Source organism: Centrocercus urophasianus, unplaced genomic scaffold (assembly GCF_019232065.1).
Source record: "Centrocercus urophasianus isolate 14NV4802_14NV808 unplaced genomic scaffold, USGS_Curo_1.0 seq_24, whole genome shotgun sequence".
NCBI classification, from domain to species: Eukaryota; Metazoa; Chordata; class Aves; order Galliformes; family Phasianidae; genus Centrocercus; species Centrocercus urophasianus.
In genome coordinates this window covers 12,101,940-12,129,132 of record NW_024884800.1, presented here as the reverse complement: position 1 = coordinate 12,129,132, position 27,193 = coordinate 12,101,940, and the positions used below count along the sequence as shown (strand labels likewise).

Genomic DNA, 27,193 nt, shown 5'->3' with positions numbered 1-27,193 from the left:
CATGAGATGCCACAGGAGCATCATTCTCTGCCAGAGCAAGAGGGGTTAAATCTGGCATTTCACCCAGCCATGAAAATAAGGAAAAAAAAAAGAAGAAGAAAAAAAAAAGACAACTCACTTTGGAACACCCTGAAGCTAAAGATTTAGGAAGGCAGTACCAGCCAGTGCTGCCGGGGCACGTCCTGCACTAGATGCACGCTTGCATAAGGCCATGTGGCTGCCTGAAGCAACGAGTGCACCTCACTGGGGGAAGCTGGGGCTTTTCATTACAGAGGAGCACAAGGCAGGTTTTTCTCCCTAGTCCTGCCTCACCTGCCCAGAGGAGGCTGGGGTGTACTGGGCCAGGACACTCAAGAGAAAAGCTAGATGCACAACAGCTGGCAGCCAACATCAAAACTGTCCCCATTGTGCACATCTTCCTACCATCATGGCAGATTTTGCTCTTCCAATTGTGCATGCAGACTGTACGTTTCATTGCCTTTCCTGCCTTGACCGATGGCTAGTTTTGACTTCATGTTCATCAAAGTCATGACCCTAACTGGACAAAGATGCTCACAGCAGGTTGGGGAGGCTGTTGACAGTTTTTGAGCTAGGATGGTATGAGATGTACCGCTTCCACTGAAGTTGGGCAGAGTGAGGAGACACGGGGCTAAGCACCTTCAATATTAATAGGCTCCGATAATAAGCAGATAAAAAGACCAACCTTTCAAGGATGCTGAGTCAGGCAGGACTTCCATCTGATCAAGCGCTGCTCCCATGCCAGTGCAGCATTGAGCTCCCATGGAAAGGCCTTTATGAGCAGGCAAAGCACTTAAGGCATGTGGAAATCTGCAAAGATTTCAGAGTTTGAGGCAGCACCCCTTCTCCTATTGCTGGGCAAAAGGAGACGCTACTACCATTTAAATCCATCATGAGCCTGCCTCATGGGGCACTATGGTCAGAATGAGGATTTTGTGGCAGATGACACCCTGCAGAAAGGCAGAAGCAGACTTAGAAAAGCCAAAGGAAGGGAAGTGGAACAGACGCCTTGCTTACAGGAACAGACACATCATAACACACCAGTATATTCTTCAGCTTGTACAGGGACAAAAGGAACAGAAGCACAGACCACGAGACCTTACAATGCACTAGCCAATGCGAATTAAAAAACAAAAGGGCCAGAGGGACATGCAGGATGCGGAGCTATTTACAAGGCTCCTGTTTCTAACAGCAGGGAGGAAAATCCAATGGATGACAGTTCCACAGGCAGGATGGAAGCCACCTTCAGTCCTTGCCCTCTCCTGATCTATTCCTAATTCCCATGCCTCCTGCATCCATCCTACCCGTGGGTTTCACTGCTCAGGGCTTCACAGTCTTCAGGCACCAAACATGGAAGTGAGAGGTGCCCAGAAATTTGCCTGTCTCCCCCTATGTTTTTAAGGTAGATTTTGCAGGATACTTTCATCAACCCCATGAGTAAATGCAGTGGAAAAGGAGAGAAACAGCTCAAAGCAGGTCCCGCTGCCCATTCCTCCTCCAAAGCTGCTTCCCCTGTGGAAGGTACTGTGCTGCCCGGACATGGCACACCGGAGGGGACAGGGCATCTGGAAGGGACAACAAGCTCCGCCTATGACCTCCTTTAAAAGCACATTTATTATCTGTAAACCTCTGTTGTGACATATAGAAAACTGGGGAGATAATCAAGTTTGAATCCTGATGAGAATTCTCCTTAGAAAAATGGTTAGAGGAAAAAAAAGGCGGCTTGAAAATTGAAACTGTCCCAAGAAGAAGTGTTTCTGCTAGTTAAAAAGCCTTCAACTAGAAGAACTATTTCTTGTCCTTTACAAATGTAGTGCATCTGAAATCATTGAGAATTACAGTCTGGCTAGAAAAGGGCCTGTGCTTGGGCTGTGGAGGATGCTGGTGGCAACTGTGCACTTGGCACATCACATATGTGCTTCGGAGGCAGGGCAGCCCGGCAGCAGCTCTCCATTCACCACTGCCTCAGGGGTCAGCATCTTGTCCTTGCCAGAATCCAGGCGCTGCTTCTGCAGCATCCTCTGGTGCACCAGCGGGACGACGGAGAGCACCAAGCTACCGATGATGGGAGGCACTCCAGCGAAGTAAAAACCCGCATGGTAATTCTGAAAATAATCGTTGAAGTATCCTGGAAGAGAAGAGCAATGGTGGTTATCCTGCTTATTTAACCAGGACGGGAGAAAAATCAGACACATGCCAAACAGTCTCCAGTGCAAGTTGAGTAAGCACCCTCCAAAAATAACACATTGCCATTTATCGGCTCTGGAAAATCCTTCTGATGCAGGATGCTCTGTACAGCCCACATTACACTTCCCTAATTCTAGGAATTCCCTTCTGGCAATGAATCATTCCCAGGCAATTTTTAGTTCGGATTCCAACCGCAATCAGTTCATGTGGTCACTTTGTTCTTGTGTCCCTTTCTCTGTCCCCTGCTTTCCTTGGCATGGAGAAAAGCACAGAGATACTGCACGCAAACCCCACAAAACACAATGAGCCAGAAAGTCCAAAAGCTCCTATGCCAAAACGCCACCCTCAGTGACAGCAGCCATAAGCATCTGCTCCTTCCCAAGAGCAGGATCCAGGTGCAGCACCACAGTGTCACCAACCTGCAATTGGCGTGCCTGCAGTCATGGGCACAGCCATCAGCCCCATCAGGTACCCTATGGCCTGGGATGCTTGCATGGGCCCCACCAGCTCAAAGGCAATGGGGGCCATAATGGTGGTGAAGCAGCCATCGCAAAGGCCGAGGAAGAGGCAGATGACGATGACGCCCTCAAACCCTCGGCACTGTGGGATCATCATGCACATGATGCCAAACAGAACAAAGGACGCAACCTGGGGAGACAAAAGCAGGCATGTCGTTGGGGAGAGGCAGCAGGAAGCCATTCTGCTCCATCCCTCTGGTCACTGGAGGGTATCTCTGCTGGGCAGGAATGGGGAGGTCCCCAAGCATGGAGCACCAAGAGAAGCAAGTCATGGGCTCCATGTTTTCTTAGCTTTGCAGACATGATGAGGACCAGCAAAGCCAGAGTCATCTGATCACGCAAGCAAAGCTACAAGGCCCAGCGACAGAATATCCAAGTGTCCCACTGGAAGGAGCGACAAGCTGTTGGCAAGGAATATGGGCCAACCAAGAGCAGCCAAGTAGAGCAGGCACCATGATTACCTGCAGGTAAATCTTCTTCAGCCCAGGTATGCAGTCCCCAATGCGACCCGAAATCAAGCGCCCCAGCCCAGACATGCCTCCAAGACAGACTGGGAGAATCCAGTCTTTTTTGGTTTCTTTAAATTCCTTCTCCACATATTTCACCTAGGATGGAGGGAAGGACATAAGGACATGAATTCACAATTAATTCACTTCAGCAGCGAGCTCCCAGATTTGAGGGTGGTTGTGTGATACCCATGTTTACACTACATTGTCACACCACCTCCACCCACCCCACACCCTGCAGCCCCCTCCTTGCCCACCACTGATGATCATCCCCAAAGCAGAGAACATGTGGGAGCATTACTGACTGCTTTTCCCCACCTCTGGTGCCATTCACAGGGCAGTTTCTTAGTTTTGAAGCTTTTGATGGCTCAGTCCCTGCCGTTTCCCTCCTCCTGCCCACTTTTGCCTTTTCATCTCCACCCCTAGTCAAGGCTCTTACCAGATGCATGTATGGTACAAAATACCCCAGGACAGCTGTAGCAATCCCAAAGGCCCAAATTCGATAGGTCTTTCTCCGGAAAACCCTCAAGTTGAAATACTTGCGCATCTGGGCCCAGCACTGCTGCCGCACACTCCGGCTGCCCAGTTTGTCCTGCCCATCGTGCTGAGAGTCACAGGAGGGTGGCAGGAGGGGCCGATAAGTCAGCGACAAGAAGATCTGGATGAGCATTAAGGCACTGAGCACTTGGAATGTGTGCGCCAGCCCGATGGCCTTTCCCACCATCTTCAGGAAGAAGGGCAGCGGCACAGAGATGAGGCAGCTGCTGCCGGCCACGATGCCATTGGCCAGGCCAAGGCGACGCTTGAAGTAGTGACCAAGGATGACCAGCGAGGGCTGAAAGGCAAAGGAGCTGCCACAGCCAAAGAGGATGCCATATGTGAAATAGCGAACTTCCAGAGACCTGGTGAGGAGAAGACATTGAGATGGTCACAATATGCCTGGTCTAGCATTAAATGGGGAGGTTTGGGGCCCTGCATGTGGCAGGGGGGTTGGAGATTCATGATCCTTGAAGTCCCTTCCAACCCTGGCCATTCTGTGATTCTGTGATTCTGTGATGTGGAGGCAAGGAAGCTGTCTCACCTGCTGCCCTGCAAACCCTTGTGTTGAGCCTAAGGGCAAGCATACCCTGCATAGTAAGCCTGGCCTCGAGGAGCTTATTCCCCAGCCAAGGCAGGGATTATCCTCAATCCACAGCTGGCATGTTAAACCTCCAGGAAAATGAAGACTGTCTGGAGAGTGCTTTCTGCAAGGAGGAGGCGGCACCAACCTGCGTGCCTTGGGAAGCAGGCTTGAGTGAGTGGTTTTTAAATACTGCGAGCAGTTTTCTAAGGTAGGCAAAGAGTGTTATTTTTAGTTACAAGTCTTTTTTTTTTTTTTTTCCCTTCTTTCTTTCCACTGAAACAACTAATTGAAAACACTCTGCACCCAGTGTTTCAAAGCAGAAGGCACCAACCCCAGTTATTAGGCACTTAGGGAGAGAACATCACATTTCTGCCCAGGCTCCAGGCTCCTTAATTATGTTCTCCTTCTTCAAGCTCCTCTGGGAGCTTAAATTAGATGGTTAATAGATCTCATTTGTACCTTACAGAGGTGTCTGTGCTCAAGCAGGGAGCGATGTGGCTGCCCTACAGAACAGCAGGAAGTCTAAGAGCCTTTGGAAGGAGTTTCTTCCCAAGGTCAGCCCGGTTTTCCCAATGAAACCCAGCTCCTTCCTTAGCTGAAGTAAAAGAGTGCATAACACCCTTCTGTTCACTCCAGATGGAGTATTATTTCATCCCTGTGTAACACATTCACTTGCAAAAGTCTGCCATAAAATGCTGCATTGGAAGAGACTGCTATAGAAAGGTCTGGGCAAGCAATGCTGCACCAAAGGGGTCTTCTCTCCAACACTCAGAACTGCTCATGTGAAATACTGAGTACTGCTCACAGAACAAACAAAAAGCAGACCAGATCTAACAGAGCAGTTCAAAACTGAGCAAATGTTTACAAGCACATCATTTCTTCCATGACAAGCTCTTCTCTTTAGCAAGCCAAGTGGGACAGGGAACATGAAAGCTGTGCCCAGGGGCTACAAGACAAACTGCTGTCTTGAAAGGCAATTTTCAGCTACCTCAGGGCAACTCCACATCAGAAGCACATCCTGGAGTCAGTAGGCAGCAGGATAGTTCTGACCGCACACTCACCAGCCCTGGCCACCTCAGCTGGGTTATACCAGCCTTGGTGCCACAGCTAAGCTGATATGTGGGGATAAAGGGAGACAAATGTCTCTGTTCCCATCTGCTCACCATCAATGCTAAGACATCCTTGTGGGACAGCACCAAAGCTAGGGCTCCTTCCAGCCTCACTGCTTAGCCAGGATTTGCCACCCTGCTGGCTGGGAAGCAACCGGCTGCTCCCCTATAGGAACAGCAGTATAATCTCCCTGGTACAAGCGGTTCTCCCATGAAGAATGAGGACCTCCCACAAATAATGAGTCTCCTTGGAAGAGGAGGTATTCCAGAAGTCCACATCCTCCTGGAACATGGAGCTCTCCCACGGATAACAAAGTCACTGTGGGTAAGATCTCCTGTGGGTCAGGACAAGGAAGCCTCCAAAGAATAACAAGGTCCCAGTGGGTAACAAGGTGCCCATAGGTAACAAGCTCTACTGGGAGGAGGAAGTGCCTCTCCAGTGGCTGCCCTTCACTGATGCTCCCCAGGGGAAGAGCCCTGGCTCAGCCCTGCTGACAGAGCTTCAGAGGTAGAAAATGCAGAGAGGAGGGAGAAGCAGAAGGGATGGAATTCAAAGCTCAGCTCTATAACACAACAGAAAATGCAGCAGTAATAGCAAGGTCCTAGGTGTAGCAAGTGGAGGTTTGCTCAAATACAACAGCCAAGGGCACAGAAAGAAATGAAAGATACTTGCCTTCAGAAGGCCTCAAGTATGCAGGAAACTCCAACAAGATACCTTTGCCTCCACTGCTAACCCTTAAATGAGGTTTGGGAAGTGGTGGATCCTGACTCCTCCCCTTTTGGTCATTCAGGTACATTGCATGCCTCTGAGCTCCCCTGGGTTGGCCCTGCTTTCCCACCAGGTTCTCCACCATTGTTTCAAGATGTGACTTAGCAATTCCAATACAACCACAAAATACCTCACACAGCAAGATTTCTCTCTTCCTAAGGTATGGTGGTTGATATGAACCCAGTCCTTTGTGCCAAATCCAATGACAGAGGCACCCCCAGCCCCATGACCCTGAGAGTCCCCAATTTCCAGGGAGATGTCCCTGTTACCCTACCCCTCTGCATGGTGACAGGGACTCCAGGCAACCACAGATGCAGAGGGTCATGGTTTCCAACAAGGCACCCCAGGGTGGGAGCACAGAGCCAGGCACGCCCTCTATGAAACCAGCAAGTTTTTGCTTGAAAAACCACTTCTTGCAGCATTCTAATTAAAACAATATTGATTGGAACTGAAACCCAACCCACAGCAAAATTTTTATTCAGACAAACTGAGGCAAATGACACTCTGGAGGATGTCTCTGCAGCGCCTTTGAGACAACATGCAAAGAGCTGTGAGTAAAGGACACTGGGGGCGACCTCTTTTTGCTCTCACTGAGACGGAAATGCATTGGGTTGGAAAGCCTATCACATCACATTGGGTAGAGCTGCCATCAAAACGCACATTAAAGAGCACCTGCCTGGGGAAACGTGCAGCAAGCCCCACGCTTGAGTAAAGCTCATGCTTGTTAAGGACAAAACTGCAGCTTGGAGAGGAATATGGGCTGTAGTGATGCCAGGAGAGCACTCATCCAGGCTGAACACCCCCATCTGCCCCAGACTTTTATCCTTACTTGGTGAAGGAGCTGGAGAGGAGCCCGATGAAGGCGATGGCAGCTCCCAAGGCTGCTGTGGTCCTGCAGCCAATGCGGTCAGTGAAGATGCTCACAATGGGAGAGCAGAAGAAAATCATGCCCATGGCCAAGGAGCCAACCCACGCTAAGGAGAGAGAATGAAGAAAGGTCAGGGCTATGATTGGGTTAGGACACTGAACTAAACAAGAACCAACCCCAGTGCTGAAGGCAGTCTGGGCAGAAGCAGTCCCATCACACGACTTGTTAACCCCACATGTGCAGTCAGTGTACCACAAGATGGGTTGATGGGTTGATGGATGGACTAGATGATCTTAGTAGTCTTCTCCAACCTTAATGATTCTATGATTCTGCTACCATCATTAGGGCCAAAAGGTCCCATATCTCAACTCGAGGTATGGGATATCCAGATCCAGTGTCATGAACACAGCATTTCTTCGCTCCCCACAAAGCCAGGGTTTCCCAACCTCCAGGAGGCTCCAGTCTCCATCAGCATGGTTTTACCATCCCTCCTAACCCCACTAGCAAGAAGACAGATCCAAACACAGCAAACAAGGAACATGAATTGAACAGCAATTAAGTAAACAGCACAAACAGGCAACTCATGATGTTGGTATGATGGGAACTGGATGTCAACACAAAATGAAAACCAGAGATGCGGCAGAGGCTGGGAGGAGGCAGCTGAAAGGAGGAGCGCATGGGGATACATCTCTGCCTTCCGAGAGCTGTTGGCTGTGCCAGCTGACATCACAGCCCCTGGTCAGGACAAGGAGCTCTTATCTCCTCTCAGCTCACCTCTGGAAAAACCACTGCCTGTCTGTCTGTCTGCTTTAGGAAGCTTTTATTATTCGCAGATTATTTCAGCTCCACCCTCAACCTTCTCCCTTTTTAATGGTTTTGGTGTGTGCTTTTGGGAGGAAAGGCAGGCTTTCAAGAAAAAGCAATGTGGAAAGGAAAAAATCTCTGTCTACCCACAGTGAGGAGGAGCAAGGTGGGCAGGCTACACAAGTCAGACAAACAGTCAGACAAAGGGGGCAGAAGGGGCTGGAGCACCCAGCCTGGTACGTTCTGCAGCCCTGTGCCATGTTCCCTGCTGCTTTCTGACTTCTATCTCCCTTGTACCTGCAGCAGGAGCTCTGCAAGGCCTCTCAGCACCCAACAGGAGCCGGTCCTCCAGCAGCATGAGACCATCAGAAAATAGCCAGGTCCCCATTAAGAGAAAATTCCTGCTGCACAACAACCTCCCCAGCTTGGCCTCTCAGGGACCACACAGGGAAGCTCTGGAAGCGTCGGCCCTTCAGAATTAATTGCAGGCTCTCAAGGAGCCAATTTAATCAGAAGTATTCCTTAATAAATTCAGAGAGGAGCAAACACAAGAAAAGAAAAGCCAAGGCCAGACTGCAGCAGAGGAGAGGGGCGGGAGGGCGGCCAAGATGGGCAGGGCTCGGTAAAGTGGATAATGTGCTTCCAGAACTGTTCCTTCTACTGCAGCCAAGGCAGTAAAATGTGAGATGGCCCCGTCATGTTTGAAGTTTGTTATTTTTGGAAATTGCTTTAAGAAACACGGAAATAAAAGCATAAAGCTTGTATTAAATTTAAAGGGCCAGATTCGGATCTTAACTGCTCCAAGATTTACACACAAATAAGCAGGATCAATCTCTCATCCAAAATGTACACTCACCTGCTGAGATCAAAGTGAGCCCCAGCCAGCACTCAGCACCGAGTGCTCAGCATCCCCAGCTCTGGGTTTGGGAGAGGAGATAGCTCCCAATTAAAGCTGCTAAACAAAACAGACTCCCATGGCAAATTGCTCTACCCCAGAGAAAAGGCTTACCACAAGCAATGAATAAAAAGAGGTTTTGGTAACAACAGTGAATTAAAATTACTGGGAACAACAACCTGGCTTGCAGAGGATGTTGGGACTGGAGGAGGCTCTGAGTCCGGAGGACTCCTCTGCGGACAGCAGGGCTCCCACTCCTTAGGGATGTGCAACCTGTGCCTTGTTTTGAGCTGAAGGAGCTCTGTGGATGCTTGGGGTGCAGGAAGAGCCAACCATGGGGCTGGTGCCATGAGCAGCCCTCTCCCCTGCCTCTGCTGTAGCAGAGGCTGACCAAGGAGAGCATCCCATCAAGCAGAGTGGTCATACAAAGAGTAGAGCTCAGCTACAGCTCCCCACATGGCTCCTTCCCACTTTGACTTAATAAAGTCAACTTGCTGACTTGAGGCGGGTCCAAAGGCCTTGATGGTAGAGAAGGCAATGGTTGAAGGTACTCAAGAGGAATGATGATGCAGTGGTCAGCAATGTGACTGAGACAATCCCTGCTCCCAGCACTGCTCGCTCAGGGCTCTAGATGGAGCAGAAACCAGAGAGCATCCCCATTTGCCCATCAGCCCCACATCATCACGCCATGACTGCAATGCCTTGGGAACACTGCTGGAAACCTTATGACAGAGAAGGGCCAACAGGAGGTTGGGACCTGCCAAGGGGCTTTTGAGTGCCAGGTCTGTGTGTTCATAGAATCAGGGACACGGGGTTAGTCCATACTTGCATGGTTTTCTTCCAAGTAAGACCACCCCAGCCTCTTTCCCTGTGCTTATTTTGGAAATTTTATAGCAGGGCAAGGTAGGCACAGCAAGGGGAGAAACAAATGGCAAAACATAATGCTTCGAGATGCAGGTCCCAATTCCCCCTGGTGCTGAGTGCATTGTTCCAGCTTTCACAAAAACACCACGAAAACTCTGCTCTGCACAGTACTTTGGGCCAAGCCTATTTGTTCCTTTAAAAACGCCTCTCCAGGGAGACAAGAGGAAGGGACGTCGCTGGCGGTCGTGCTTCCCCGCTGACCCACATACCGCAGGCGGGAGGGATCAAGGGCCAGGAGGTGAGCTCAGATCCGGCGCTGGAGGAAGTGTCTTCCCTCGCTTCCCGCGGCTTCTCCCACTCAGACGGGGCGGCCGCTGGAGGGATGGGGACAGGGGATGGGGATAGGAACAGGGAATGGGGATGGGCACATGAATGGGGATGAGGATGTGCTGCAGAGGGTGTCCTTTCCCAGATGCTTGAAATTTCTTGGAGGATCATCAAAGACCTTCCCAGCCTCCTTGGCTCCTTTTTGGGAGCCCAAACAAGCCGGTGGCCCTGCTGACACAGGCAGCTAAGTGCAGCCCCGAGCATCTGCAGCCAACACACAGCAGCTGTTCTACCCCGCAGAGCTTCTGCGTCATCCCCCTGCTTGCTCCAAGATGAGCCTGAGACACAGCCCCGTGCTAACACCCCGTGCTGAGAGGACTGGAATAAGGCAAGCACACCGTGAGGGCTGAGGAGGCCAGCACAGGGTGTGGGAGGAAGGGACGACAGGACGAGGAGCAGCATAGCAAAGTTGGAGAGTGGCGAAGCTGGAGAGCAGAAAAGCAACACCAAAGGCTCCTCTGGCTACAAGGGGACACAGCCAGCCCTGTGCATCACGTGCAGCCCAAAGCCAGATCAGCTCATTAAGGGTCTAGCAAGCCCTGCTTGGTACCGTACCCAAAGCTTCTGAACAAAGTCCTCCTTCATCAGCTTGTCCCCACTCCCTCCTTCCATGCACAGCTCACAAACAGTCCAAAGGTGGGAATAAAGGGGATTGCTCAGCCCCAAGGCAATGCCTCATGAATGCTGTGTCCTTGTCATGGTGGTCCTTCGATGTCTTGTGACCACTAAGTGACAGACAGCAGCCTGCGGTCACTGTCTCATGGCCGTGCTAAGTGGGGATGGAGGCAGAGAATGGTTTGGCTCAACAAGAAGTGATGCAGAGGTATTGCATGAGGTCTGTGCCTTGGATGTGCACAAGATGCAGCCTGACACTCACTCTGCACCGTTCTCACCCCGAGCCTTGATGCTGGAGAGACTCTCACCCCGACAGCAGCAACACGCGCCTGTCCCTGTGAAGATGCTTGGAAGCTGTAGGCAGCACATGCAGTGCAGGTGGGCAGCACCGTTTGCCCAGGCAGGCCAGGAAGGATTTTCTCCTCTGCATTTCCTCCTGGCTTACAATTTCTGTGAGATGATTCACCCACTGCTGCCATCAGACATCACCCCACGCCTCCCCAGCCCCAGCCCCTTCTGCCTGGTGCTGCTGTGGAACCCAGAGAGGTTCCATTTTAACACACACATGCCCTCCTCCCGTATGCGGAGCCAATCTGTGATTTGCCTTTCATGTGTGCGATGTTGATTCCTGGCAGCGTTTATCTTGGCGCAAACACCCGCTCTGAAATGCGCACGCATTTTGAGACTCAAACCCTGCCTTTCGTTCTCTATCTGCTCATTAATCCTCATTGTTCCTAAGCCCCTTTTCAAAACACACCCGAAGGGAGAAGGTTCCTTTTTATTGCTGAAAAAAGCTTTCCAGCACCAGAAACACCAGCAGCAAGTACAGCTGTACTCACACACATGCACTGTGCCAGGGCCAATACAACCCCACTAGGTGCCCAGTGCCAGGACCCCTTCCTCCAGCTTTTGTCATCTTTGTTTTCTTACATAATTTTTTTCCTGGCTCTGACACCACTCAGATGTCCCCCAAATCAACACACTGCAGCAAACTGAGTCCTTGGGTTTATTTTGCATCTAGCAAGTAGGGAAAGCATGGTCTAGAGGCAGAATTAGATTTAAAGTTAGGATCAGGCTTAGGGTTAGGGTCAGGGTTAGGGTCGGGTTTAGGGTTACAGTCTGGGTTAGGGTCAGAATTCAGGTCAGAGTCAGGGTTGGGATTAGGGTTAGGATGAGGGACAGGGTTCAAGTTCAGGTCAGGATTCTCAGCTCTCCCCAGCTGACTGCACTCTCTGGCAGCTTGAGGCTCCCTCCAGGCCCATGCCACCTCACCATGTGTTTTTGGGGAAAAGGTCCATGTTTCTGAGTTCAGGCAGATCCCAGAGCCAAGGGCAATGATTAACTTTGGCTGGATGGCACAGGTCAGCCGTGGCCCCGGACACTGGCTGCTGCACGTTCGAAATAGTGAGTCTTTGGAAAAACCATGACCTGACCAAACTTCATGGGGCTTTGGCTGTGATTAACCTCCTCTCACCCATGTCTGTCCCCGACAGCTGGGAGACTGCAGCCTTCCATCATCCTCTGACCCAAAGATGTGTCCTCATTCCAGAACCCACCTTGGCCACTAGGAGCCTGTGACTAGTGCCTACCTCTTGCAGAAGGACAGGCGGTAGAGCTCCTGGAATGTGCTGCATGGCTTCACCTCTTCCTGCAGCCCAGCACTGCCAGGAGGCATGGGATGGCAAACCAAGGCAGGGGTGATAAACCAAGGCAGGGATTGACAAGGACACGAGCAGCATGGGGATACTCAAGGCATTATGAGCCCTCAGTGCCCTTGGGGAGAGGATGGTCGCCAGTGGGACCTCTCACAAATTGCAGGCAGGGTGGTCTCTGCCTGCTTCATCCCCTGGAAATCTGTATGCCCTCCCTGTCCCTCCCACAAGCCCTGCTTGTGCCGCGCTTGGCAATCTTTTGCTTTCTGCCGGGAGGCCGGGCTGAGGCCGGGTGCTTTTTTCCAGACTGGAAGAGACAGCAAAGCTCCCCTCTCTGCCAGATTTCTCTCGAGCGATCTTCTGTTTCCCATTAATGTTGAGAAGAAACCATCAGCCTCGACTCCACGCCCCTCCCAGCACAGCTCCCAGGGGCGCCTGTCAACATCCAAGCAAAGGGGCAAACTCAAACCAGCCATGCTCAGAAAAACACTCTGTTTTCAAAGGGAATACAAAGAGGCCGAAGAGAATAAATGGAGGCAAAACACTGGGCTTGGAACAGGCTTACAGAGGCCTTCTTACCCCCTGGTCAGGCATTTGACAGCCTTCAAGCCCTGGCAGATCTGAGGGTAGGGAAGGGCCAGAGATGGGGTACAGATGGGAAAGGAGCAGCTCCTGCATAGCATCAACCTCACATTCCCCCAATTGATAATTAGATGTCCTTTGGCTGATCAATAATTAAACTTCCCTTGCCCCTCTCCTGCAGTGCAACACATGGCTCTTGCCAAGTTGCATCCTATCATCAACAAAGTCCACTCAACAAAAGCTATAGCCATGGCTGTAAATACAAAAGTCTATGCAGTGTGAGTAGCTGCTGTGGGGGCTTTCCAAGGGGAGGCCCCTTGCATGTTGGCTTTTAGCTTGTTTCGCACACAGGCTTGGTTCCCAATGAGATAAGGTATGGATGGCCAAAGGCTTGGATGGCACTGTTGCACCTCTCTGCATCGCCACACCGGTCCCCAGCTCCAGTGTGGGGTGGCACGAGGTGATGCTGGCTGTCTGGGGATCCCACAGGGCTAATTAAAAGCAATAGATAAAAAAATAGAGGAATCTCAGGATGAACTGTCTGGGAGCTGAGCCAGAGCTGCTGGGTCAGATCTGGCTCTGCTGGTGGCCACCGGGACACAGTTTCCTCCTCCTGTGTCAGGAGTTCCTGCCTGGTCCCCAACAAGTGCCTCTGTGTAGTGCTCTCTTAGCCCATTGATAGAGAAAAATCCCCAAGTCTGTATGTTGTTGTTAAACCACACACCCAGAGGCCAGGAGAGGGGTAAAACTTCCCTGCGATCTTAATCTCTTCATTGGAGTTCCCTTACATTAAAGCACACGTTTGAGAACACCTGGATATCTCAAGAAAAATAGAGCATGCCATAACTAAGCAAATCTGATAGCTGAAGGAAACTGAAGAACAGTAATATAGAAATGTATTTATTTTTATTTCAGAGAGGAATGGGCTAGACCCCTTTGCCAATGGGGTGTTACTTTTGGCTGACCTGCTCTCATCTGAGAGCTCTCCAGTGGGAACATGTGTGTGCATAGGGCTGTGTGCATCCGCGTGTGCACGCACGTATACACAGGTATGAAGGAGTGCTGCAGTGCAGAGTGGGGCCCAGGGGACACAGGGACACTGGATAAGTCCAAGTGCCTGGGCAGCAGTGTGCCTCCAGCCGCGCGGAACGCCGGAATTTTGCTGCATCAAGGGCTTTTTGATCAGAATAAATAACAGAGCAGTTTCAGGAAGGGTTCTGTGGGCACTGGGGGCTTGATCCTCCTCCAGCTCAGGTTTAAAAGCTGCACATCCTACTTCTGTGCTCAGAGAACCTCCTCCCCAGGGAAATGTTGTATTCTGGGGTCAGTGCAAGGATCAAAGGGCAAATTCCCCTTTTCTAGTAGGAGTCAGACATGGGAATGATAGTGGTAACCAGTCACTGAGCAGCCAGTTGGCTCATTTTCCTGCTACTTGTTTTCAGTTTCTGACATGAAGACCACTCATGTCCTGCTCCTTGGAAAAGGAAGTGCATCTGTGTGCATGAAGCTGATGCCCTTAGGACCTGGGGACTAGCAGGGAAGCCATGGGACATGAATGAGTGCATGGGCACAGCACAAGATGCGGCTCCCCATCCGCAAGGCATCCAGCACTTGCTCTGAGCTGACCACAATGCTGTAGCATTTCAAGGAGGTGGGATGGTCAGGAGGTGTCACAGGATAGGCAATGGAAAAGCCCAAGCAAGCCCCAATCGATGCTCGGGATCCCCCCAAGCCACTGCTGGTCCCACCAGGACATGGAATCGGACCGGTCGGAGCGGCTGGGCGCTTTGCAGAGCCTGGAGAGCCTCCCTTCTGCCTACATTGACAATGATAGACCCATACCAGCTGCTTCTTGCTCAACCTGTTCGACCATTGGGGCTGAGCCAAAACTTACTCATTCATAAGAAAGCACATGGAGAGATTGACTCGTCACCAGCCCTGAGTAATGGGGAAAATGCCAGCAACCCACAGCTCACATACGGGAGCAGGAGGCTGCTTTTCAAGCCTCCATCACATTCCTGAACTCAAATGCTCTGACAAAGCAGGAGAGGGAGAAATGCATTACTGATGGATGTGGCCCTGGGAGATGCCATGTCATGGCCACCATGGCATGGTCACAGTGGTATGGCCACTAGGAGGGAGAGCTCTGAAATCCAGCCTGAGGCTCAGCCCCAGAGGGTTAATGGCCAACCACAGGGTTCAGATCAGGCCCTGAAGTACCCACACTCCAGACTGTTTGCTCTATGGTTTGCTTGATGAACTGGAGCAGGGCAGAGTTTAATAACCTTTAAAAAATCCACCGTGATTTGTTAGCCTTTGGCAATACACTAATTTAATGTGATTCTCCCTTAATTAAGTCCCTCTCCCAAAAACATTATTTAGCCCAGATGCAACTAGAGAGAGGCATCAGGGAGGTTCACAGGGATGGGCTGTGACTGCTGAACTTGTGTCACCACATCACTGGGGATGCAAAAACATGGCAAAAATGTGCCTTGTACTCTGGCAGATTTGTCTGAAAATGGAAAATCTGTGGGCTGGGGAACATGGCAGGTGATGCCCATCTTGGCCCAAGGGCAACAAGAATGGAGCAGGGACCCCAGAAAACCTTAACACCTCCAGAAGCATTGGGCTCTGCTGAGTTTATTTTGCAAAAATAACAATCAACCCACCCAGTGTGTCTGATATTTATCCTTTGGCAGCGCCATATCTCAGTAACACTCTGCTATTATTACATGCCACAATTAAGCGATAGAGTTGTAATTACCTTATCTGATGGCAGTGCTGGCCAGTACTGCTGAGTGGCCAACTTGGTTGTTGCTTTACCACACTGGGCATTTCAAAGCCAAAAGCCAAAGCCATGAGGGTTCTGGGGTCCCCAATACAAGAAAGGCATTGAACTGTTGGAGCGGGACCAGAGGAGGGCCATGAAGATTATCAGAGGGCTGGAGCACCTCCCCTGTGAGGACAGGCTGAGAGAGCTGGGGCTCTGCAGCTGGGAGAAGACCTTTTAGCAACCTGCCAGTACCTGAAGGGGGCCTTCAGGAAAGCTGGGGAGGGACTTTTTATAAGGGCAGGCAGTGACAGGATGAGGGGAAAAGGCTTCAAACTGAAAGAGGATAGATTTAGATGAGATATTAGGAAGAAATTCTTTACTGTGAGGGGGGTGACACTGAAACAGGTAGTCCAGTGAGGTTGTGGGTGCTCTCACCCTGAAGGCCAGGCTGGATGGAGCTTTCAACAACCTGGTCTAGAGGGAGGTGTCCCTGTCTATAGCAGGGGGTTGGAACTGGATGATCTTAAAGGTCCCTTCCAACCCTAACCATTCTGTGAGTCTATGATTCTATGATAATAAGGCCAGGAGGGCCTGTGAGCAGGCAAGGCATGGTGCCAGGGCTGCAGGCTTAGTGAGGGACTCAGCACATCCAGCTGCATCAGCACAATCGTGGTGTTTATTGCAGAGGAGCCAAGCCCCGGCATCTTGGCATACCAGGAAAAGCAAAGCTGGGGATTTTCATCCTCACATTCATCACCTCCCAAAGAGCCTTTTTTGACCTTTCAAAAAGGTCAAATGCCAGTGAACTGGTTGGACCATTGGACAAAAGTTGGACTTGATGATCTCACCAGCTGGACTTGATGATCTCAACAACTGGACTTTACAATCTGAGCGGTCTTTTTCAACTTAACAATTCAACGATTGATTCCAATTCAGACTTTAGGTTTGGAGCAACTCGTATCCTAAGTCTCACTGTTTTTTCTCTTTTTCTGTTTTCATTTGCCCCAGCTGGGCTGAGTGCCCCTGCCGCAGGCAGGTCGCAGACCTCCTGGCCGGGCAGCCGGGTGCCGCCGGGGCGCAGCCACAAAAAAGGCTGATGCAAATCGCATCGTTAGCATTCTTTCCGTTTTAATAACCCAAGGTGTTACCAGCAACAGTGTTACTGATTTTTATCTCCGCAGCGCCTTTTAAAAGAGCTCCAATTTGTTTTTCTTGGAGATCTCATTTTGTTTTATTAAAGCTAACACTGAGAGGGAAAGGAGACATTCTGGGCCCAGAACAAAAATATCCCATTTAAATACCCTGTATTATTTTCTTGGAAACACTTCTCCTTCAACTTTAATTAAGCTCTCCCTGGGCCGGGAGCTTGGCGTGCCCGGCTTACAGAGAGCTAATCCCCTGCAGCCCCCGCCCCAGCACTCCCTGCTTCCATTGTGCGCACAAACCTCAAGAAATAAATGTGTTTTTGCTAAAATACGCAGATTAACAGCTGGCTCATGACCAAGAACGCCTTGACATTGCCTCTTTGCCACGGAGCACTGCCCTGGTACTCCCTGCTGCCTCAAGCAGGAGGCCAGAAAGAAGCTTTTGGGTTTGGAGTTTTCTAAGTAGGGAATCATAGAATGGCTTGGGTTGGAAGGGGCCTCAAAATTCATCTAGTTCTAAACCCTGCCACAAGAAGGGTTGCTGATGGGTAGATCAGGTTGGGAAGAGAGTGCTCTGCTCAGTGTCTGTGGTGCCACGGAACCATTGGCCACCAAATGCCACTGTCACCACTGCAGGGCCAATGGCCAGCTGGGTGCAGTGCTCCCCAGCTGGGAAATCCTGAGGGGAGTGTGTTTGGGTGTCAGCACGTGTGTGCCCATTATATAATTAGTACCGATCCTTAATCATGGGCAATTTGCTCCTCTGGACTTGGTGCTGAGGGTGCACTGGAGCTGCTGTTGTGTACAGGTTGCTCCTCGCTATGTTCCAGCACCATTGCACCCCGAGACGGCTGGCAAGTACAAACACACACACACTCACGCAACATCCCCCGAGAGGCAGGATTTCACCTCCCATCTGTGCGCAGGAGCTGCAGGAGTGGAGATTAAGGCCAAGAGCCTGAAACAAAAGCTTTGTTTCGGTGCCTGATGCAAGGTGGCCAAAGAAGGGGGATCTGAGGGATGCCACTTGCTGGACTCCACATGCCTTGTCTCCCCTGGATCCGGGAACTGGTGGGGGCTCATGCCAGAGTCCCCACACAGCACTGCACCAGGTAAACCTCAGCAAGTCCCAAGCACCAGGATCAGTCACAGGCAGTGCAGTCTGCAGCAATCTGCTGGTCCCATGTGTGCCCAGGAGACTGCTGCCCTAAATGAGCTGCACTGGGGTAAACACCCAGCATACGGACATGACCTGTGGGTGTCCGGGCACACCCTGCAGAGGGATGAAGGACAGAAGGGCTTCACCCAGCTTCTCACCCTAAATCATGCATCAGGTGATAAATAAACCCCAAATCCCAAAACGAGTGGGGAGGCTGGAGTGGGGCAGCCCTCTGCCCGCAGCCCATGCCCAGCAGCTGGCAGGACCTGTTGTGCGAGGTGCTGGGGGAGAGATTTTCATCGCTCACAGATGCAAAGCGTGTTGCAGCAATGCTGAGTGCGCGTCATGGGGCTTTTGCAACCACCCCAACTATCTTGGGGTGGATGCAAGGAAGTAGCCTGGAGTGAACCGAGCTCCCACGGTGCCGGCAGTGAGCAGTGCGGCACACGCTGCCAAAGGAGCATTGCCTTCCCTGGGGACAGGGAATGGGAACAATCCTTCTAGGAAGAGAAGGAGAAAAGAGCAGGGAGCAGAAATGTTGCACAGTTTGAGTGCAGGTGCTGTGGAGCAGGTGGGGAGCACCCGAGGGCAGTGAGCCCCAACAGTGGGTTCAAAGAGGTGCCGCTTTGGGAACAAGGTTGTCCAGAGAAGCTGTGCAGCCTCTATTCTTGAAAGCATCCAAAGCATCCCCTTGGCTGGCTGCTGGAGGATGCAGGTAAGGTCTGGAGACCCAGTTTAATTTGGAAACATGGGCAGCAACACAGAAGCTCACAACACGTTGGCTGTGCAGTGTGAGTAGTGGAGTCAGCAGTGAATGAAAGTGCTGAATCCTGCAGGTTTGGGTAGGAAGGTGGGAGCTCAAAGCAGGTACCATGGGAGGATGCTGGAGGCTGAGCACAGTGCAGCTCTGTGGCTGCCGCTCCCTTCCAACCTCTGGGCGCTGTTGAAATGGATTGGGATTGTTTCCAAGAATTACCTCCTGTGATTTGCTCTCCCTGGGGTTTCCCTCATGAGGGGGCCCACGTGCCAGCCCCAGGGGGAGCCATGCTGGCTGCTCCCCTCAGGCTCTCCTCGTGTTGGTTGTACTGAAATGCTTTATTTTGTCAAGAATCAGTCACTCCTTCAGCAATCCTCCCCGCCCCGTTATGGTGTTGAGTTACAAACAGCCCTTTCCAGCTAAGCTCACCCATCCTAATGGGTGTTCCAGGAGAAATTTCTCCCCTCAGATTAAACAGAAAGCCAGTTTGGAGATGCCATCACCCTGGCACAGTGAGACCCATGTACGGAGGGCTGCGCAGCTAACTCACTGGGGCTGGGCAAGAAGGGAAGGCTGCTCCTCCCGCTCCCATGCACGGATGGGAGGAGGAGGCTGATGGACAGACAGGGGGGAGGAGGACGGAAGGGAGGAGGAGGACAGACACACGGACATGCCTGAAGGGCTGTGGCCAAGCAGAGCAGCTCCTGGGGTCATTCTTCTGGGTGCACTCAGCTCCCATTTTAAGCAATAGAAACATTAAATATTAAGCAAAGAGAGTTAATCTGTACCTAGTGTATTGACAAAGAGCAGAAGAGGGGGGAAGAAGATAAATAAAAATATCGGGGGGGGGAAAATCAATGCTGTCCAGCAGCCGCACTCGGCTGTCACTCAGCACCTCGGCAGAGCAGGACAAGTTGCTTCTGGCTGAGTGCTCACATGCCTTTTTTAATATATTTATCCCAGTATCAGTGACCCCCCGCCAATCTCTGCCTCCCCCCCAAAAGCAAACAAACCCAAAAGCACAGAGTGTGCTGTGCTGAAGTCCCGGCGGGGCCCCACGCTGCGAGGGGACGGCGGTGGTCCCGGCAGCGAGCGCAGCGCTGCTTGTTGACGGCCGCCTCGCAGTATATTTCTCCAAACAAAGCAGCGTATGCATTCAATGCATTGTTGGGAGAGGGTTTGTTTTCAAAGCCTGACCCGAAATTTGAACTCCGTGGATCCTGCGTTTCTCAAGATCAAACGCTAGAAAATGTGACCAGTGCAAACAAGAAATAAACCTTGATAATTATAGCTGTGCGCTGGGGCGGCTATTGTTTGGCTCAGACCAGTACCCGCTTCAGCATAAACAGAACCCTATTTTGAAAGGGATGCCTGAAAGGCCGTGGCCGTGCTCAGCACTGGGCTGAGAGCCCCTCTAACATGAGTCCACCTCCCCGGGCACGGGGATGGGAGCCAGGGTGCGGAGCCCTAGGGCTGTGCAGGATGGACTGCATGTTCCTATCACATCTGCACAAGACAAGGGGATCCGAGCGCCGCCAGCCATGAAAAGCAGAAGGACACTGGGGCATGGACAGATGGATCCAGGAAGGCAGTATCAATTCACACTCACAAAGGAACTCCGATATTTTCCCGATTACGTTTGCACACAAACGACCGCCGCAGGGAAATTATGCAACCCCGAGCAGGAGCAGTGGGGAAACCAGGGGAGAAAGGGCCCCACACCACATCCCACAGCCCCCAGCATTCACCCCAAAACCCACAGCCTGCTGATACCGGACCCATCCCCACGTTGTGGTTCTCAATAGCCCCTCTGCTGGGTGCCCAGGCTGGAACGCAGATCCGTCACCCAGGCAGTGTAATTCCCCAGCCCGGCTCACCTCACACGCCCACACACCTTTCTTTTTAGAGGCCTCTGTGCGGTCACAGCCACAGATAAATACATCTTGGGAGTGAGAGACAGATGCTGTCTCCTCCAAACTCCTTCTTGGGCATGTAGACTTGAAACCACCAGGGCTTGTGTTATTCAATTTCTTTTGTTACTGCTTCTATGTTCCCAGCTCTGCCTTAGGCTCTGCAGATAGGATCATGGCAAGCAGGAAGCAGCCAGCTCAGCGATGAGCTGCCCGGGATCTCACACATGCACAGCCCATCAATCACTGTAATTATCCCAGCCACACGCGCCCTGCACACCGCCGTGACACCGTCACCTCTGTTTCTCCAGTGACAGCATCGCAGGGGTAATTCCCCATTCTCAGGTGGTGCCTTTGGGCTGGGATCACCCCCATCTTCTCGTAAGGATTGGGGACAGCTCGGCCACCAGCGGTCCCCAGACTGGGCTTTGAGCTCCCTACCAGCCCCAGTCCTGTGTCCCATGCAGAGGGACAACAAAATCACTGGGTTTTGCCCTACGCCAAGAGCTTGACCCTACAGTTACAAGTGAGCTGGGCCATGGGTGTCCATCATAGGATGGAAATGACCTCATGGAGGTTGGGCCTCTGGCACATCAGGGACCCCTGACTGCCACCCCAGGGCTGGGGTCCCCATTTCACTGGGGACAGTGAAATGTCCCTTCTCCTGTCAATGCAACACAGCCCTGATGCTGGCTCCCCGGTTCCTGCTCATATGTGCAGGTGGACACTGTCTGTGGCCCTATGCCTGCCCAGGAAAGCTGCTTCAAGGTAACGTGGCTGCAGGGCAGATGTTCACCCTGCCTGTGGATCCCAGAGCCAGGACAGACGGACAGTCAGTCAGACACCCACGGCGGGAAGCAAGAATCACATAAGAACGACATGAACTCCACGGCGGATCCAGCATCGCTCCCCCTCCACCACGAGGCAGCGGGCAGGACAAGCTCCGGGCATGCTTTTCGGATGAATTACTTTTAATTGAGTACATCGCAGCTTAGGAACAACACATGATACTGCGGCGGATAAATATAGGGACGAGCGCGGGGCCGAGGGGGCAGGGAGCGGTCCGGCTCCACGCGGGGCCGGGAGGGGCCGGGGAGGGCCGAAAGGGACCCGTACCTGTCTTAAATTCCAGCGTGGGGTCCTTCTTGCCCTCGCCCAGGTCGCTCTGCAGCATGGTGTAGATGATCCCGAAGGAGTTGTGGATACCGAAGATGGAGCCATTGCACCAGGCGGCGGCGAAGACCACGACCCAGCCGAAGCCGCCCTCGGGAGGCTGGAAGGGCGCGGCGGCCCCGCTCGGCCCCCGCTCGGCCCCGGCCCGGGGCTCTCCCTCCCCGCCCTCCTCCGCCGGCCCCCGTTCGCCGCCCTCCGCCCCGCGCTGCGCCATCGCGGCCGCGCTCCGGCCGCCGCCAGCCGCCCGACTGCCCCGCAGCCGGTCCCACATGCCCGCCACCCCCCCCCGCCCGCCCCCTCCTGCCGCAGCCTCACTCCCCGCCTCCCCTCCGCCGCCTCCATCCTCCTCCTCCTCCATCGCGCGGCCCCGGCCCCTACCTGCCGCCCGGACCTCCCCCCACCCTCCCCGGGCCCCTCTCCTCCCGGACCACCCCCTTCCCCTTCGGAGCGGGCGGCGCTTTCCCGGCCGCCCCCCTCCTCGATCCGCCGGGGCTCAGCGCCGGCCCCCGCCGCCCCGCATCGCCCTCCGCCGCCGCATCCTGCGGCGGGAGCAGCCCCGGGGCGGGCCCCCACCGGCACCGCCTCCGCAGGGCCCTACCCCGAGCCCCGCGGAGCTCCGGCCCGGGAAGGGAGGACTGCAGGGGGCCGGGGGGTACTCAGGTGAGGGCGGAGCTGGGAGCGTGGCCCGACTGGACTCGGAGCTCGGTCGGTGGGGGCTGCAGCGCCGGGAGCTTTTATTTCCACGCCCGTTTGTGGCCTCCGGCTGCAAAAAGCAGGGGGGGGGGGAGAGATGCGGAGCTGCGGGGACTGCGTCTGGAACGCCCTCGGCTCTCCTTCAATTAAAAAAAAAAAAACAACTCCAAATCCATATATTAAAGGCTCTTTCCCCACGCCGGGGCTATTTACACCGCCCGCATACCAGGCGCGGGCTGCCGTCTTCCCGTGCCCTAACGGCCGAGCGATGTCAGATCACTATCAGCCCGGCCCCGCCGCCCGAGGAGCGCGGCTCCGCTCGGCCCTTCCTCCGCTGCAGTCTCCTCCCCGGATCCCCGCTCCCGGCTCTCGGCTTCGCTGCGCTCGGAGCATCTTCCACTGCCCTCTGCCGACTCCAGGGGCTTGGAGCAGCGCGCTCCGCGCTCCTTTTTTCCTTCATACCCGCTGCGGAGCTGCAAAGCGAGCGATGACCACACAGCGAAGTGGGGTTTAAAAAGGGGCAGACGGAAGGAAGGCGGCCGGCAGCGTCATCTGCGGGATGCCGGGCGCGGAGCATCCTCCGGTTCTGATGGGAGGGGAGGGAAACCGCAGCGGGAGACCGAGCAAAACACGGGTGAAAGGCAGCTCCGAATAAATGTTTGTTTTTCTGGATGGAAATATCTCGTGCGAGCACCCTGGGAAGCGCAGCTGTAGAAACGGTTTGCAGCACCGTGGCTGCAGTGCCAGTGGGACCCAGCCCAGTGCAGGGCTGCCCTGAGCCACGGGACAACAGCGGCGCTGGGAAGGCAGCCCCGGCAGTGCCATCCCCACACCTGGAATGGCCACTGCCCCACTTGCCCACCATTAGCAATGCTTTTCTTCTTTACTTCCACCCACGGCCATGACAGCTAGTACACGTGGCTGCACAAGGCACAGCGCATTACCCGGCAGAAAGAACCTTCTCAGGGCAGGGAGCTGCAACACGGGGACCCAGACCAAGGAAGGAGGCAGCGAGTGGCCATGGAGCCAGGCTGTTTCCAGTACCCAGCAGTGACAAACCGCATGCCGCAGTATCCCTTTCCTCCTGTCCTTTCCTATGGCCTATAATCACATTTGGGATCAAAACATTAGGAAAGGCATTTTATACACCATTAGAAACATGGAAGCTGACCCCATTTGGGTTGGCCGAAACAATAGGGCACCAGCCGGGGCTGAGCCCCAGAGGTCTTCTGGGCACCTCATGCTGCCAAGCCTGATGCGTGCCTTCATTTTGTTGGTGAGCATTGCAGCATTGCATTCACTCCCCATCACCAACCACGTGAAGAGATAGAAAGGGCGGGTTCTGAGAGTGCTTCTATTGCACCTTTGCCTTCAGCAGGAGCTGCAAGAGCCCCTGGGCAGGGCCCTGCACCCTGAGCAGAGCTGCCAGAGTTGCGCTGCTGGCGGGGAGATGTGGGGCTGTGCACAAAGGAGGCGAGGATCCAGCTGGAAATTAATGTTTTATAGAACACCAAGAAAAATCAGAGAGGCTAATTACAGTGATAATCATCACGGCCTCCAGGCATTTCCATGGAAGTCAGGAATTACCCAGGATTACCTCACCCTCACAGCCTGTGCAGGAGGGGAGCGTGCAGCACCGCACTGCCTCTGGCCCCAAAGCTCCTGGTGTGCAGCTCTGGTGCACGGTGCTTTGCTGCCCTTTGGGGCTATCAGAGAGCCAGAGAGTGGGCACTGCCTGAGTGCTCCGAGGCTGCACCTGTGGTTCATTGGTGGCAGGGGTTGGTGGTCGTTCCATGCGTCTGGGGGCAGCAAGGTGCTCGTAGCTCCAGCTATGGAGAGTGGGGAGCTCAACTGCGCTGCCTCTGTGGGGCTGTATGCAGGGCCTCCCTTCCAAACCTGCCTTGATGAAGCCCTGGGGCACTCATGGAGATAACCAAGGAGTGAGTCACTGAAAACCTCACCCCGTGCCACAGATCATCCTTCTGCCAAAGTTCTCTCTCTCCCCAACATGCCCATTTGCAAGGCAAAAAGCAAAGCCTAAAAACTCCAGCTGGACTTTAGTGGTGACAAAGCCCGGAGCCACCAGCAGCCCTACAGCCATGTTCCTGCCACACAGAATCACAGAACCCTCCTATTTATAAGCTCACCTGAAGTACTAAAAGGCTACAAAGAGGTCTCCCTGGAGCCCTTTCCAAACAGAACACCCCCAGCTCCCTCAGACTTTCTTCATTGGAAAGGTGCTCCAGCCCTCTGAGCATCCTCAATGCCCTTCTCTGGACATGCTCCTACAGCTTCATATCTTTTCCGTGCTGGGGGTCTCAGACCAGGAGGCAGTATTGCAGATGGGGCCCCACAAAGGCAGAGCAGAAGGGGACAATCCCCTCCTTCTTCCTTCTGCCACCCCTCTGTTGTTGCAGCCCAGGGTACTGTTGGCCTTCTGTCTTGGGACTGGTGCTCTTTAGCATCTTTATCAATGACATTTATGACGGAATCGCATGCACCTTCAGCAGCTTTGCTGATGACACCAAGCTAAGTGGTAAGAGGGAGGGATGCCATTCAGAGGGATCTCAACAGACTTGAAAGGTGGGCCCGGGTGAATCAAATGAGGTTCAGCACAGCAAAGTGCAAGGTTTTGCACTTGGGCCGGAGGAATTCCAGGCATCCATACAGACTGGAAGGAGCAGTCCTTGAGAGCAGCCCTGCAGAGAAGGACCTGGGTGGATGAAAAGCTTACCATGAGCCAGCAGTGTGCTCTTGCAGCTTGGAAAGCAAATGGTATCCTGGGCTCCATCAGAAGAGGGGTAGCCAGCAGGGACAGGGAGGTGATTGTCTCCCTCTGCTCTGCTCATGTGATGCCCCATCTGGAATACTGCGTCCAGGTCTGGAGCCCCCAGTACAGGAAAGACAGCTGTTGGAGAGGGTCCAGAGGAGAGCCACAAAGATGATCGAGGGACTGAAGCACCTCCCCTACGAAGATAGGCTCAGGGAGCTGGGCTTGTTCAGCCTGGAGAAAAGAAGGCTGGGGGGTAACCTCATTGCAGCCTGCCAGTACCTAAAGGGAGCCTACAAACAGGAGGGGAGTCAACTCTCTGAAAGGGTTCATAACTGCAGGACTAGGGGAAATGGTTTGAAGGAGGGAAGATTTAGGTTGGATGTCAGGGGGAAGTTCCTTACTATGAGAGTGGTGAGATACTGGAACAGCTACCCAGAGAGGTTGTGGATGCCCCATCTCTGGAAGTGTTCAAGGCCAGATTGGATGGGGCCCTGGGCAGCCTGGTCTGGTATTAAATGGGGAGGTTGATGGCCCTGCTTGTGGCAGGGGGATTGGAAATTCATGATCCTTGAGGTCCCTTCCAACCCGGGCCATTCTGTGTGTGTGTGATTTTCATCCACCAGAATCCCCAAGTCCTTATCGGCAGGGCTGCTCTCAAAGAGTTCTTCTCCCAGTCTGTACTGTATCTGGGATTGCCCTTACCTAAGCGCAGCACCTTGTTCTTGGCCTTGTTGAACCTCATTAGATTTTTGTATGCCCCTTTTTCGAGCCTGTCCAAGTCCCTCTGGACGGTGTCCCTCCCTTTTACTGTGCCAACTGCACTACTCAGCTTGGTGTCATCAGAAAACTTGCTGAAGAACACTGGTCCCAAGATGCATGCCACCTGTGACCGCCCTCCACCTGGACACAGAATCAATGACTACAACCATCTGGCTATGACTGTTCAACCAATTCTTCCTCCACTCAATAGTCCAGCCTTCAAATCCACATCTCTCCAGTCTAGAGATAAGGATGTGGCATGGGACCACATCAAACACCTTGCACAAGTCCAGGTAGGTAATATTAGTTGCCCTTGCTCTGTCCATCGATTCCATCACACCATCATAGAAGGCCACCAGATGAGTCTGGCATGATCTCCCTTTGGTGAAGCCCTGTTGGCTGTCTTAGATACCTGCTTGTCCCTTGTGTGCCTTAAAATCCCTTCCAGGAGGATCTGTTCCATGATGTTCCCAGCCACAGAAGTGAGGCTCAATGGCACAACAATCCCCACCCCTGGGGACAGCGGCATTGAGGCTCCAGCTCAGTAGGTGACACGAGGAGGTGGTGTGAATCAGTATCGCAGCACGGGCAGCTCTGGCACATGACCATGGAAAGGATCAAATGTCCCCCGGGGTGGAGTGGAAGGAGTTTATTCCCTTGGAAAGGACCATAGGAAAGACCGTAGGAGGTGACCAGGCCGAGAAGATGGTGCACCACCTGCTCAGCATCATCCCGGCTCCTCATTCGCCCTTCCGCAGGAGGAGATCATCCCTACGCTGATCATCCCGCTGCGGGGCCAGCAGAAAAGTGGCCGCCACCGGGAAGGGGAGAAGGGAACGCGCCGGCCCCGCACCTCGCGGGAGCGCGGAGCTCCCTCAGCACCGGGGGCGGCGGAGCCGGGGCCGCCCGCCCGGAGCGGAGAGAAGCTGAGCGGGGCGGCGCGGGGCGGAGCGGGGCGGGGGGGGACATGCGCTGTGCGCGCACTGCGGAGCGGAGCGGGGCTCCCGGCACGGCGGCAGCCGCAGCCCCGCACCGGCCCGGGGCCGCCGGCGCCGCGCAGCTCGCCCGGAGCCCCCCCTCGGAGCAGGCGGAGGTGAGCGGGTGGCTGCGGGGGGAGAAGGAGTGGGGAAGGAGGCGGAGCACGGGGGCCACCA

The 27,193-nt window shown here is 53.5% G+C and overlaps 1 protein-coding gene across 1 annotated transcript; it reads right to left on the bottom strand.

The window, feature by feature from the left end:
* Positions 1-1,048: 1,048 nt before the first annotated feature.
* SLC16A2 (solute carrier family 16 member 2) lies at positions 1,049-22,085 on the bottom strand. Its single transcript, XM_042825075.1, has 6 exons — positions 21,758-22,085; positions 7,060-7,204; positions 3,669-4,131; positions 3,185-3,328; positions 2,625-2,853; positions 1,049-2,146 (listed from the first exon to the last, which is right to left on the bottom strand). The coding sequence occupies exons 1-6, from the start codon at positions 22,083-22,085 to the stop codon at positions 1,926-1,928; spliced, it is 1,530 nt and encodes a 509-aa protein (XP_042681009.1). The 3' UTR covers positions 1,049-1,925.
* Between the last annotated feature and the right edge of the window lie 5,108 nt (positions 22,086-27,193).

Coding starts and splice junctions, on each gene's coding strand:
- SLC16A2 (XM_042825075.1), bottom strand. CDS start 22,085: ATGTGGGACCGGCTGCGGGGCAGTCGGGCGGCTGGCGGCGGCCGGAGC. Junction 4,132..7,059: donor CTCTCCAGCTCCTTCACCAA/GTAAGGATAAAA, acceptor TCTCCTCACCAG/GTCTCTGGAAGTTCGCTATT. Junction 2,854..3,184: donor TGAAGAAGATTTACCTGCAG/GTAATCATGGTG, acceptor TTGTCTCCCCAG/GTTGCGTCCTTTGTTCTGTT.